General features: G+C 42.7%; 1 protein-coding gene across 1 annotated transcript in view; it reads left to right on the top strand.

The window, feature by feature from the left end:
* LOC147236402 (uncharacterized) overlaps positions 1–13,833 on the top strand; it is a 105,857-nt gene that overhangs the window by 51,052 nt on the left and 40,972 nt on the right. Inside the window, 3 exon segments of the mRNA XM_086168166.1 lie at positions 1,024–1,068; positions 13,478–13,540; positions 13,615–13,659. Coding sequence (XP_086024292.1) covers positions 1,024–1,068; positions 13,478–13,540; positions 13,615–13,659 — 153 coding nt within the window.

Below are 13,833 nucleotides of genomic sequence, written 5' to 3'. Positions count from 1 at the left end.
TTATCAAACAGCTTGAACACAAGAAAGTACCAAATTCCGAAGGGGAAGCTTTTATTTGATCTATTGGCTTTGTCAAGGCTAATACTTCGTGCACTGTGCATTTGCTTATCCATTTTTATCAAACCTGTAGTATAACTGGACTTGCACAGAACTCAACACAATATGCAAGCAAGAGTGGTTAATTATGCCTCTTTGTATTTGTTGCAGGCAAACATATAGTTAAATGTAGGTAGTGGGTTGTTAAGCACATTTTTTTCACCCTTACCATCACATACAACAAACAATACATTATCTTGATATCTCACTGTGTTAGATATTTAGTTATTTCAATATAAAGCATATTGTCACAGAGTTTTGCTGTTTGACAGTGATCTGATCATTTCCTACCTAACAAAACTAGTGGAGACTGAATTTTCATGAAAAGCATTACATTTGAGGCAGTTGTTATACAAACAGCAAGTGATGCACTGCCAGTTTATAGGTTGACCATAATAATAAAAATACTGCTTGTGCCTTTATGTTACAACAGAAGAAGCCCTCTTGATGAATTATAGCGACTTTAGAGTGGTTTAGCTTGTTACATCTCATTATGATGTGAACTCACGCTGTCTTCCAGGCCTGAAGGCAGTTTGCAATTCAAAATAAAGAGAGAGAGAGAGAGAGACAATACTCTGCTCTAGAACAAGTAAAGGTTTCCAGATTTTCACTCACTCCAAAACTTGTCTCGCCCTGCTGCACATCATGCTGGCTTGGCCACTTTGCTCTTATATCTGCTCCTGTATTTGACTGGTGCACAGAGGGACTCACACAGCTGAAAAGCCAGCGGTAAACCAGAGGGGGGGTAGTGGGCCACATGGGGTGCAGCAATTAAGCTGTTTTCCTGTTGTTAATTAAAAGCAAATTAGAGCCTTTGACAGGAGTTGCTGTCTAACCTTAATTGCCGGCAGCACATATGCCAAACCACACCTGTTGTCACTTCTTCACTCACTCATTTTCTTCCTTCTTTTCCTTTTTGTAACCTAGGGGCGCAGAGGAAAGACTGGTGAGCCTGGACCCAAAGGCCAACCTGTGAGTGATATTTAACATCTAGTACAATCAGTTTTATTTTATTTTATTTTATTAAATGCAGTAAAAGAAGAGACATCTGTGAGTTTAAGACGCTCTCAATAAGTACCTACTTATTTTATGTGTTATGCTGTTTTGAACTATGTCTACATAGATCTTAGCTATCACTGCATTTTCTCCTGCAAGAGGATTTTTATTCCCCAGAAAGCTGTGAATACATTGGTTGGTTTTTTTAATCTCAATATGTCAGTTTTGTTAACACTCTTTATACAAGCTACACTAACTCCGTCTATGGAATCCAAATTACACACAAAATTGAGTGGACATATAAAAAAAATTCACAAATATAATTTGTTAACATGTATTTTAAAAAACATGACTGTGGAAATGAATTAGAGTTGTATGAAAATCTTAAACAACCAAATGTGCAAGGTTGCACTGATCCTTGAAGAATCTCTTCAGTGATGCTGTATTAGGTTACATCTTTAGAGTAACAGCACAAGGAGTATATAACAGTAGTACTTGAGACTGCTTGTTTTAATGACCAAAACAGACCTGCCTCTAAGCTCTATTGACTTGAGTAGCCGTCTTCTCCTCAGGCATGCAAACCAATCTCAGAAACAGTTTGTCGGTTAGTGTAGTGACCCACAAACAGAAGGTCATAAACACAACAATGTGCTGAAGGAGACAGCTTGTCAGACTGCTCTGATGTGAGGACAAACAGGAGTGTCATGTTGCTCAAATGCGTTGGGTGTCCAATTATTTCCATGCCCTATTGCCTTGATTACACTCTTGATCAGGAGAGGGGTCTGTCTTTATTTTATCCAGAAAACCAGAAAGATTCTCCTCTGCTTCTATCTGTTTCGCACAGTCGGTTCAATTATCCATAGTATAATTGAACCACTCACTGTTAAACCTCCCACACATTACTTAGGATATCCTCTTGCTTCCTTAATAACTCAAAATGTTGTGGGACACAAAGAATAAAAGAAAGAAAGGAAGGCGCTGGTGTCTAAATCGCATTCTCCTGCTGATACCCTCGGCATCTGCCCGCTTTGCCTCCCCTCTAGTATTGGCATTCATGAGTCACCTGTTTTGCTGAGGTAGATCTCAGGGGCAAAATCATCTATTCAAAACACACATCAGAGTATTGTATATTCCTTGGCTGTTGGCAGCAACACAGTTCTTCCAGTTGGAGGGACAGCAGTTATTTCTCAAAGGCAAATTAGCATTGCACAATAAAAGTAGATTCTTTGAAGGTCACACAACAAAGACATTCTTAAATATAACAAAGGACTGGTAGAGTACGCTTGTCTTTATCGGAGTGATGGTAAATTAAGGGTTATATAACAAGGAAGATATATAACAAGGGTTTATCAGAGAATATCAGTCAATATCTACTCTACTGTTTACGTGTCACAAACTTCCAGATTCTTCTTTCGGCTTTTCCCCTCAGGGGTCGCCACAGCGAATCCACTTTCTCCATCTAACCCTATTCTCTGTATCCTCCTCTCTCACACCAACTGCCTTCATATCCTCTCTCACTACGTCCATAAATCTTCTCTTTGGTCTTCCTCGAGACCTCTTGCCTGGCAGCTCCAATTCCAGCATCCGTCTACCAATATATTCACCATCCCTCCATTGTACATGACCCAACCATCTCAGTCTGGCTTCTCTGACCTTCTCTCCAAAACATCTAACATGTGCTGTTCCTCTGATAGACTCATTCCTGATCCTATCCATCCAGGTCACTCCCAAAGAGAACCTCAACATCTTCATTTCTGCAACCTTTAGATCTGCTTCCTGTCTTTTTGTCATTGTAACAGTTTCTAGGCCATACAGCATCGCTGGTCTCACCACTGTCTTGTACAACTTTTCTTTTTATTCTCAACGCAAATACTCAATGCATCAGTAGTACTCTTTCTAGGCATGAAGCCATACTGCTGTTCACAAATGCTGACTTCTGCTCTCAGTCTATTCCAGATTCAAGATTGACTGTGTTTATTGTATTATTTATACTTTGCCGATAAGTGTAATAAATAAAAATAATAAACACTGTAGTCACTTTATTTAAGAGTGCAAGTAAATGAAAACAATGTAGGGCAATGTAAACATACACAGCAATGTAAACAGTATTAGAAATTAAAACAGTATTAATACTGCAGGTGGGAAAGTTTAAGTTGAGTGCACATCGTATGCATATAAGCGGTTAACTCTGTCCGGAGGGTAAGAGTGTCAACAGTCCATGTTGGGGGTGGGCGTGGTCCTTGGCAATGAAGGCAGCTCTCCCGTTGACTCTACAGGCATAGATGCTCTGCAGGGAAAGCAGGGGGGATTTGGCGATCTTCTTTGCTGTCTTTACCACTTGCTGCAGGCGTCTGTGGTCTAGAGCAGAGGTGCTGCCTTACCGCATCCCGTTGCATCTGATTAAGATGCTCTCAACAATTCAGCTGTAGAAGTTGCTGATGATCTTAGGCCACATGCCGAACCTCCTCAGCCTCCTTAGAAAGTACAGCTGCTTCTGAGTCCTCTAACTGTATGCGTGCTGTTGAGGGACCAGGTCAGGTTCTCACTGATGTGGACACCTAGGCATTTGAAGCTGATCACCTTCTCAACCTCAAGACCTCAGATGAACAGTGGCTGATGAGTTCTCCTCCCTCATTTCCACTGTCATCTCCTTTCTTGTTGAGGGTGAGGTTGTTGTGCTCACACGATGACACTAGACTGCTCACCTCCATTCTGTAGGCTGTTTTGTCCCAGCCAATGATGCATCCTATCATTGTGCAACATCTGCGAACTTCAAGATAATGTTGTCCTCATGGGTGACATCACCATCATGGGAGAACAGGGTGGAGAGGATGGGGCAGAGGACACATCCCTGATGAATGCCCTTGTTTGTGATGATGCTGACTGAAGACCTATCATCTGTACTGACAGACTGGGGTCTGCCAGTCAGGAAGTCAGGGAGCCAGAGACTGTCAGGGTCTCACACCTGGGTTCAATTCGTAATCGGCGCCAGCTGCAGCAGCGGCCGCTGATCAAGATCCCTATAAAGGGCAGCGGCACGCTCTGCCTGGCGCCGGGGGATTGTGGTTGCCCAACAACCCTGACCACTGTGGAGCCCCCCCATGACCCCCGTCACGACCGGACCTAGCCGTGATTCCTGGACTTCCCCTTTGCCATGTTCATCCCCACGACGCCTGTCACCACCGGACCCCGAGTGTAGACTGGGACCCCCTGGTGGACCACCGGACCCCGACCCTGTGAGAGCCCCCTCTAGACCTTTGGACCCTGACCTCATGGGACCCCCTGGTGGACCACCGGGACCCCCTGGTGGACCACCGGACCCTGACCCTGCCCGAGATCCTGCCGTGACCCTTCCCTGCCACCCTGCCTGGGGCCCGTCCTGGTGAGACCCAGCCTTGTGCGACTCTGTCTCGGGGCCAGGGAATTGCCAGCGACACCCTACCTGCCTGCCTACCTGAGACACCCTGTCTACCTAAATAAAGTGCTTCAACCCTGATTTCAGCCTTGAAGGTGTGGTTCCCTGCCCGAGTCCGCCCCGTGACAGAGGGTGAAGTGCAGGTGGAGGGTGGATATCTTGTGGTTGACTTTTTTTGTGTGGGATGACCATGTTGAAGGCCGACCTGTAGCGCACAAACAACATCATGATGTAGGAGTTTTTGCTTTTTAGATGGGAGGGCAGCGGCTTTGGCACCTGAGGTGGATCTGTTAAGCCAATATAAAAACTGCAGAGGGTCCAGTTTTTGCCTAAATGTTGCACTGAATGTGGGCCAGCATCACTCTCTCAAAACACTTCATGATAATCTGAGTGACCACCACCGGCCTATATTCATTCAGGCAGGTGAGTGACCTCTTCATGGGAAGGGGGATGATGGCTGTATTCTTGAAGCAGGGGGTATGGTGCTCTGGCTGAGGGAGAGGTTGAATAGTGAGATAAAAACATTAGCCAGTTTGTAGGCACATGCTCTGAGGGCCTGCCCAGGGATGTTTTCTTGCGGGTGTTGATCCTTCTCAGGGCTCTTTGTACAGATGATACTGTTGGGAGAGAGGAGGAATGCGATGGGGGTGGAGGTCCCATTGTGTGTGTGAGTCACCACTGTGCTGTTGCTCGGGTCTCAGTGGAAAGCGGGCATTGAAGATGTTGAGGTTTCCTGGCAGGCTGTCTTTAGAGATGCTGATGCTGGTGGGGGACTTTTAGTTCATGATGCGCTATAGGCCTTGCCATATCTGCCCCAGGTCAGCAGTGGAGTAGAAGCCATCCAGCTTCTCTCTGTATTGCCTCTTTGGTGTTCCGATGATTTTCCTCAGTTCATACTTTGCAGCCTTGTACCCCGTCTCATTGCAAGACCTTAAACATTCCATTTGACATTTTTACTATGAAAAGAAAGCTAAAGTGAAAGTATTTCTCAAAGTCTACCTGGTATTTTTGGTGAAAGTTTCAAGGTGTCTTGCATACCATATCAAGTCTAAATGCTATGTGTAAGCATATTGTAACCCATTTGTACAATATCTGTTTTTTGTTTGTTTTTGTTTAAATTGTGTGAGCAAAATCAAATGAAAACCGTTGAAGTCTTGAAGTCCCTGCAGAATCTTATGTTACCTTGTGCAACGTTATGCATGTTGCCGGGGTGAACAAAAAACAACACTCCTCAGTAGAGACCATACAGCTCTGAGATGGCACAAGCCAGTATGCTTCTTGAGCCAATTCCAGGAAACTTGTTGGTATGGGAAACTTGTTGGTGGAGTAAGGGAGTGCAGGAATGTATGCAGAGAAAATATGTTAGCTAAGATGAAGGCTACAGAAAGATGCCGTGTAAGTTGGAGGTAGAGGTGGCAAGGACCAAACAAAGGTTGTACCATGACTCGTATGATAGGTTGGGCAGTATGGGAGAGAATGATTTATTCAGGTTGGTGAAACAGAGAAATAAAGATGGCAAGGATGTGCAGCAGGCTCGGGTTACGGATAGAGAGGGGAATGTATTTTCAGGTCGCAGAAGTGTGATTTGAAGATGGCTATGATGGCTTTGAGGGATTCATGAATGAGAAAAATCTGGGAACATCAAGAGTAGAAGTGGTAACCACTGTGGATTACAAAGTAGCAGTGGTAAGTAGAGGTGAAGTGAGGAGGGCATGGAAGAGGATGAAAAGTGGAAAGGCAGTTAGTCCTGATGATATACCGGTGGAGACCTGGAAGTGTCAGGTAGAAGTGGCAGTAGAGTTTTTGACTAGGTCATTTAACAGGATCTTAAAGAGTGAGGGGGGGCTAAGGAATGGAGGAGAACTGTGCTGGTCTCCCCATGTTTTGAAGAACAAGGGCAACATGAAGAAGCTCTCTAGTTATAGAGATATAAAGTTAATGAGCCATACCATGAAGTTATGGGAAATTTGAGCTAGACTAAGAATATCCCAAGAGGGGAATTGTGTCATGAAATGACATTTTGAGTGGCAGATATGCATGCTAAATGCTAGATTGATGCAGGACATGCATGAGAGCTGTAAGACAGAGGTGAGGTGTACCATAGGTGTGACAGAGGAGTTCATGTTGGAGGTAGGAATGCATCATAGGTCAGCTCTGAGCCCCTTCTTATTTGTTATGATGATGGATGGGCTGTCAGATGAGGCTAGACAGGAATCACTATGGACTATGATGTTGGCAGATGACATCGTGATCTGTAGTGAAAGCAGGGAGCAGGTGGTGGAATATCTAGAGAGGTTGAGATGTGCCCTGAAAGGGAGAGGAATGACTGCGAAGAATGAAAATGAGAAGGACTCAGGTGTGATGATGAGGCTACAGGGACTATAGATAAAGAAGGCGGGGGATTTTAAGTAACTAGGGCCAGAGTCCAGAGCAGCTGTATGTATAGAAAAGAGGTGAAGAAACATGCGCAAGCAGGTTATAAAGAGGGGTGAAAAGTGTCAGGGACAATCTGTGTTAAAAGGCTCAGCCAGAATTAGCCAGAAGAAAAGGAAGTGTGTATCATACAGTGGTGTGACCAGCGATGTTTACAGACAGTGACTCTGACACAATGAGCGGCGGTGGAAATGTCGTGGTTCTCTTTGGGAGTGACAAGAGTGGATAGGATCAGGAACAAGTCCACTAGAGGGACAGTGCATGTTATATGTTTTGGCGATAAAGTCATGGAGGCCTAACTGAAATGGTTTCGGCATGCACAAAGGAAGGGCAGTGAACATATTGAAAGTAAGATGCTAAGGTTAGAAGTGCCAGTCAGGAGACCGAAAGAAAGACCAAAGAGGAGATTTATGAATGAAGTAAAAGAGGAGAGCCAGTTAGTTGATGTGAGAGATGCAAAGGATGGAGGCAGATGATTCCCCATTGTGACTACTGAAGGGAATAGACGAAAGGAAATGAAGACTTATCAGTAGGAGAGAAATTATACACAAATGCGTGACATATGTATAATAATGACTGCAGCGCTGCAAGCTAATTTTATTTTTACAATTGCTTTCTGCCTTCAGGATCATTATGATGGGCAAAGGAAAGCATGAAATCATAAACGGTCTTGTTTGGTTCAAAAGCACATATTTACATCTCAAATCTGATCTGCTGGTCCTGAGCCAAATATTAGGACACCCTGAAGTTTAAAGCTTGAAAGCCCCGCTAGAAGATATAGGGCTGGCAATTGTCAAATATGGAATCAGCCTTTCAGCAGTGTAGCCTCAGGCCAAAGACAGACAACTTTTAAAGTGATTAGTGGATTCTTCTAATTAGTTCAAAACTGAATATCAAGCCAATGATGACATGACAGGACCACAGTGATGTGATTTTGTTGGCTGAAACAGTATGAAACCCGGCTAAAGTGATCTGGACCAGCTGGATGCAAAGCAGTAACTTAACAGTAATGATAAGAAAAGGGAAATTACAGTGGCCAAGTCATGGCTATTGCTGGCAAATGGGCTGTCTTAATTAGTTGATCATCAATCAAATAGTTTGAAAAGGTTAAATAAGTTACTTGGAGATTAAACCATGTTCTGCAATGTCAGTGGTGCCAGTGGTTCAGAAAGTTTGGATTTGTTAAATCTAAAAATCGCTGTGTCAGAGGAGATGCAAGGCAGTAATACCGCAATGTATTGCATTTAGGCTGAATAACGGATACTGTCGCTATGATCCTGTACTGAAAGCTCCTATCATCGTTGGAGCTAATGATAGCGATAATAAAAATTCGTAGTCATTCCACTTAAATCTTTACATGTTCAGGCTCATTCATAGTTCTAACATGACTTGGATAATTTTCTGGATGTTGTAACGAACGTGGCATTGGGCATTGAATTTTTAACTGTCATTTTGTTCTATGATTAGTGTGCAGCCTCGGGGCTGCACAGGCCGGTGTCTCCCTGAGCCAGCCTCAGGGGGTGGGGCACGGGCCAGTGTCTCCTTGAGCCAGTCCCAACCCCGGATAAATGCAGAGGGTTGTGTCAGGAATCCGGCATAAAACTTTTGCCAAAATCAAACCTGTGACTCAAATCTAATAACCAGATCATACCGGATCGCTTGAGGCCCAGGTTAACAACGGCAGCCATTGTTACCAATGACGTACAGGGTACCAATGGAAACTGGGCTACTGTAGGTCAAAGGAGAGGAGGAAGGCGTGTTTCATAAGCAGAGAGCGAAGAGGAAAGGAAAGAGTCTGCGACTGAGAGTAGGGACTTTGAATATTGGGACCAAAACAGTAAAAGGTAGAGAGTTGGTCGACATGATGCAGAAAAGAAAAGTGGATGTACTGTGTGTCCAGGAGACTAGGTGGAAAGGCAGTAAGACTAGAATCTTAATAGCAAGCTTTAAGTTTTACTATCATGATACTCACGGGAAGAGAAATGGGGTAGGAGTTAACTTGAAGGAAGAGTTTGTTAGGAATGTTCTGGAGGTGAAAAGAATGTCAGATAGACTTATGAGTCTGAAACTGGAAAATTAAGGTGTGATGCTCAATGTTGTCAGTGGTAATGCCCCCCAGGTGGGATCTGAGTTTGAGGAGAAGGAGAAGTTTTGGAACAAGCCAGATGAAGTAATACAGAATATCCCCAGAGATGAGAGAGTGGTAATTGGCGCAAACTTCAATGGTCATGTCGGTGCAGGCAATAGAGGGGATGAAGAAGTGATGGGCAAATTTGGTGTACAGGACAGGAACGCAGAGGGACAAATGGTGGGAGACTGTAAAAAGGATGGCATTGGCTGTAGTGAACACTTTTTTTTTCCAGAAAAAACAGGAACAAAGGGTAACTTATAAGAGTGGAGGTAGGGGCACGTAAGTCGACTGGATCCTGTATAGCCTAGGTAACCTGAAAGAGATCAGTGACTGCAAAGTAGTTGTAGGTGAGAGAGTAGCCAGACACCATAGGATGGTGGTTTGTAGGATGACTCTGGTAACTAGGAAGATCAAGAGGACAAAGGCAGAGCAGAATACAAAGTGGTCGAACCTGAAAAGGGAGGAGAGATGTATGGTTTTCAAGGAAGAGTTGAGAAAAGCTCCTTGGTCAGGGAGAGCTTCCAAATGATTGGACAACTACAGCTAATGTTATCAGGGAGACAGGTCGGGGAGTACTTCATGTACCATTTGGAGGGAAAGTAGATAAGGAGACTTGGAATGAGGAAGTGCAGGAGTATATACAGAGAAAGTGGTCAGCAAAGAAGAAGTGGGACACTGAGAGGACTGAAGAGAAGAGGCAGGAGTACAGGGCGCTACAACGTAAGGTAAAGATAGAAGTAGCGAAGACAAAACAAATGGTGCACGATGACTCGTATGCTTGGTTGGACAGTAAGGAGGGAGAGAGTGATCTATACGGGTTTGCGAAACAGAGAGATAAAGATGGAAAGGATGTACAACAGATCCGGATCATTAAGGATAGAGAGGGAAATGTATTGACAGATGCTAGAAGAGTGATGGGAAGATGGAAAGAGTACTTTGAAGAGCTGATGAATGTGGTAAATGAAAGATAGGCAAAGGTAGGAGAGTCTTTTATTGTAGACCACAAAGTAGCAGAGATGGAAAGTGTAGAATGTGTAGAAGCAGTATGGCTTCATGTCTCAAAACAGTACTACAAATGCAGAATTTGCTTCAAGAATGCTAATAGAGAAGTACAGAGAAGGTCAGAGGGAGCTACATTGTGTTTTTTTAGACCTAGAAAAAGCATATGACAGGGTACCAAGAGAGGTACTCTGGTATTGTATGAAGAAGTCTGGAGTGGCAGAGAGGTATGTTAGACTGGTGCAGGACATGTATTGGAGTAGCGAGACAGTGGTGCAGTGTGCTGTAGGGGTAAGAGAGAACTTCAAGGTGGAGGTGGGACTCTATCAGGGATCAGCTCTGAGACCCTTCTTGCTTGCAGTAGTGATGAACAGGCTGACAGATGAGGTTAGATAGGAATCTCTATGGACCATGATGTTTGTAGATGACATTGTGATCTGTAGTGAGAGCAGAGAACAGGTTTAGGAAAATCTAGAGAGTTGGAGGTATGTGCTGAAAAGGGGAGGAATGAAGGTTAGTCGCAGCAAGACAGAGTGTATTTGTGTGAATGAGAGGAACCGGGTGGAACGTTTAGGTTACACGGAGTGGAGATCGAAAAGTTAAGGGATTTCAGGTACTTGGGGTCAACAGCTCAGAGCAGCGGAGAGTATGGAAAAAAGGTGAACAGACTGGTTCATACAGGTTGGAATGGGTGGAGAAAAGTGTCAGGGGTACTATGTGACAGAAGACTATCCGCCGAAATGAAAGGAAAGGTGTATGACAGTGGAGAGACCAGCAATACTGTATGGACTTGAAACCGTTACAATGACGAAAAGACAGGAGGCAGAACTAAAGGTTGCAGGGATGTAGATGCAATGTAGATTCTCTTTGGGACTGACGAGGATAGATATGATCAGAACTTAGTCTATCAGAGGAACAGCTCATGTTAGATGTTTTGGAGAGAAGGTCAGAGAAGCCAGACTGAGATGGTTGGGTCATGTGCAAAGGAGGGATAGTGAAAATATTTGTAGATGGATGCTGGAATTGGAGCTGCAAGGCAGGAGGTCTCGAGGAAGACAAAAGAGGATTTATGGATGTAATGAGGGAGGATATGAAGATGAGAGAGGAGGATACAGAGAATAGGGTTAGATGGAGTAGGTTGATTCGCTGTGGCGACCCCTGAAGGGAAAAGCCGAAAGAAGAAGAAAAAGATTTTGTTCTATGATTAGGATGGCCCCCATTATTTAACAAAATGTTGCTCGGGATGTATTTCATATCACTATTGTTTAAACACACACGTGTATTCCAGCCTTGCTCTCCTCATAAAGCAGTCATGGTGACACACTGGATACATGTTTGTTCTATAATCACAAATGAATCCCTATGGATGACATTCAGTCATTTTATCGTCATAGAGACTGACTTCACTTTTCAGATATCATCTTGAATGAATAAAAACACACATTTTAGTGAATAGACAAATTCCAGTATTATGGTTTGATGAGCCAAAGGGTTGATGCCCCAAAAAGGAATTGACCTCATCCATTTTTATGTGCAGTAAAAACTGAGAAATACTATCACAGCTTTGTTTGTATTTTGTGCGTTGTTTTTTTTTTTTTTATTTATGTTGGAAGAATTAGATATTAATATGTTGCTTATCACTTATCGTAATTATCACTGCTGTCTGAGCTCTCACACCGAGGTCTCTTTGAGAGCTTAGACTCTCTCTCTGAGCACTGTGTGATCTTTTCCAGTGAAAAAGTTTTAGTCCTGAATGATGTGCTGAAAGAGTGAAAGAGATGTGTCACATCTCCATTAATGTATTTCCCTCCAAGAGCCTTGAATGGGTTCTGAATGCAGACAGAGTAATGGCTCAGAAAATAACAAAAATCTTGGGCAGAATTTAAAGACAGTTTTCCAACATGAAAGATGTAAGAAAAGGAAAAAAAACAGACCAGTCAGACATACAGGCCAGGCAGACAAGAGGCTGAGACAAATAGGATCAGCTTCTAGCAAACAGGGAAAATTCCTGGTCGACTCTGATAGTGAAATTAATGACAATCTGGATGAACACAAAAGGGTTTATTTCGAGACTTGGATCGATTCGGGGGAGAGAAAGGTGATAAACTGGTTTTGTCGAATGTCTGTGTTTCTGTACAATATAGTGTAAAAGTCTGGTAAGTAAAATTAAAGCAGGGATAAAAGGATGGTAATCCACACAAGGCTCAAAATCATTAGATTATCCTCTTGTGTCATAACATTTACCAACTGGCTCAGTTACAAACAACCAACAGATTGTCAATAATATGCTATAGAGGTCTGACAAAGATAATCACAAAATATATTTTCAGAGTCTAATCCATTGTAAAAGCCTTTCACAAGTGGCATCCCAGGTTTATTTGCCATCAGGTGTGATTTCAATTTAATGTCAATCACAACTAATTGCAAACAAGCCCAGCAAGAGGAACAATTTTCCATGTGGACTGCTCCTTAAGAAATTGTATAACAACAATTTATTTCCTGGTAAGATTATATTGGAAAAAAGTCCCCTTGTGGTTGATAAAGCACAGAATTCAATTACTTTGCAAAGTCATTTTTTTCAATCTGTCCCTCCCCCTCACCTCAAATTTTAATAAGACCATCCATCTGTTCATACAGGGCATCAGTCTACAGACTTAATATCAGCTCATAATTTGAATGGGGGAACAGTATCTCTTCAAATGAGTTGTTTCAATTACTTTCATTTGGGAGTTGAAGTAATGCCTTAGTCTTGAAATCCAATAGCAGAAATATCTTTACTTATATATAATCTTATATAAGACTTCTAAGCAGAGCTGTCTGATTAGTGTCAAATGCATAAACTTTGACACTTAGTTAGACAATCACATATATATCTTGACGATCAACTCTTGTATGCATTGAACTGTACGTCTTTACATCATGCTGTTTTCCAAGCATTCTTCAAGTGACTGGCAGAATGAAATTTTATTAAATATGCTCAGGACAGATTCATTCAATAGTGATGTGTTTTTTATAAACCCATGTCAGGGACTGAAATAACTGAAAGCTCACTTATGACCGCACAATTACTGTTATTTATTTTGGAATTGGACATAAGGTGAATGAAGGATCTGAGAACTTTAAGTAATTTTTTAATAAAAACAACCCACAGGCCTGTCATGCAGAAAGCACTTGTTGTTGCTCTTATGTCAGTTTGTTAGTGTTTTTATTTATTTGCTTAAGTTTAATACAACACACTGTCTTGTACTGTATAAACGATCTGCTATATTTATATACACAGGCCTGTCATGCAGAAAGCACTTGTTGTTGCTCTTATGTCAGTTTGTTAGTCTTTTTATTTATTTGCTTAAGTTTAATACAACACACTGTCTTGTACTGTATAAACGATCTGCTATATTTATATACAGGGGGAAAAGGGCGATTCTGGGGTCCCGGGAGAAAAGGGGCTGAAAGGAGAGCGTGGCGACCCTGTATGTATTTTCCTTAAGAAACATTTACAAAGCTATTGTGTTACCAAGTCATTAACCAAGACCTCCACCCACAGGGTCAGCTGGGTGCTGAGGGGGCCCAGGGCATGAAAGGACAAAAAGTAAGTTGCATCAATGTCAACTGTGACATGCGATGATTCTCTCTGTTTGTGATTTGTGTTTGTTTATTTCTGTGTGTTTCTGTGTGTGTTGAAGGGGGTGTGTGTTTGCACACATGCTTGCCTGTCTGAGTGTGTTGTATTGTACTTTCGAGTGGCAATCACCTGTGCTGGTTG

Source organism: Fistularia commersonii, chromosome 2 (assembly GCF_037954325.1).
Source record: "Fistularia commersonii isolate RoL2024-O1a breed Wild chromosome 2, RoL_Fcom_v1.0, whole genome shotgun sequence".
In the NCBI taxonomy this organism is placed as follows: domain Eukaryota; kingdom Metazoa; phylum Chordata; class Actinopteri; order Syngnathiformes; family Fistulariidae; genus Fistularia; species Fistularia commersonii.
Note: the sequence above shows the minus strand (reverse complement) of the source record. Positions and strands in the feature narration are given on the sequence as shown.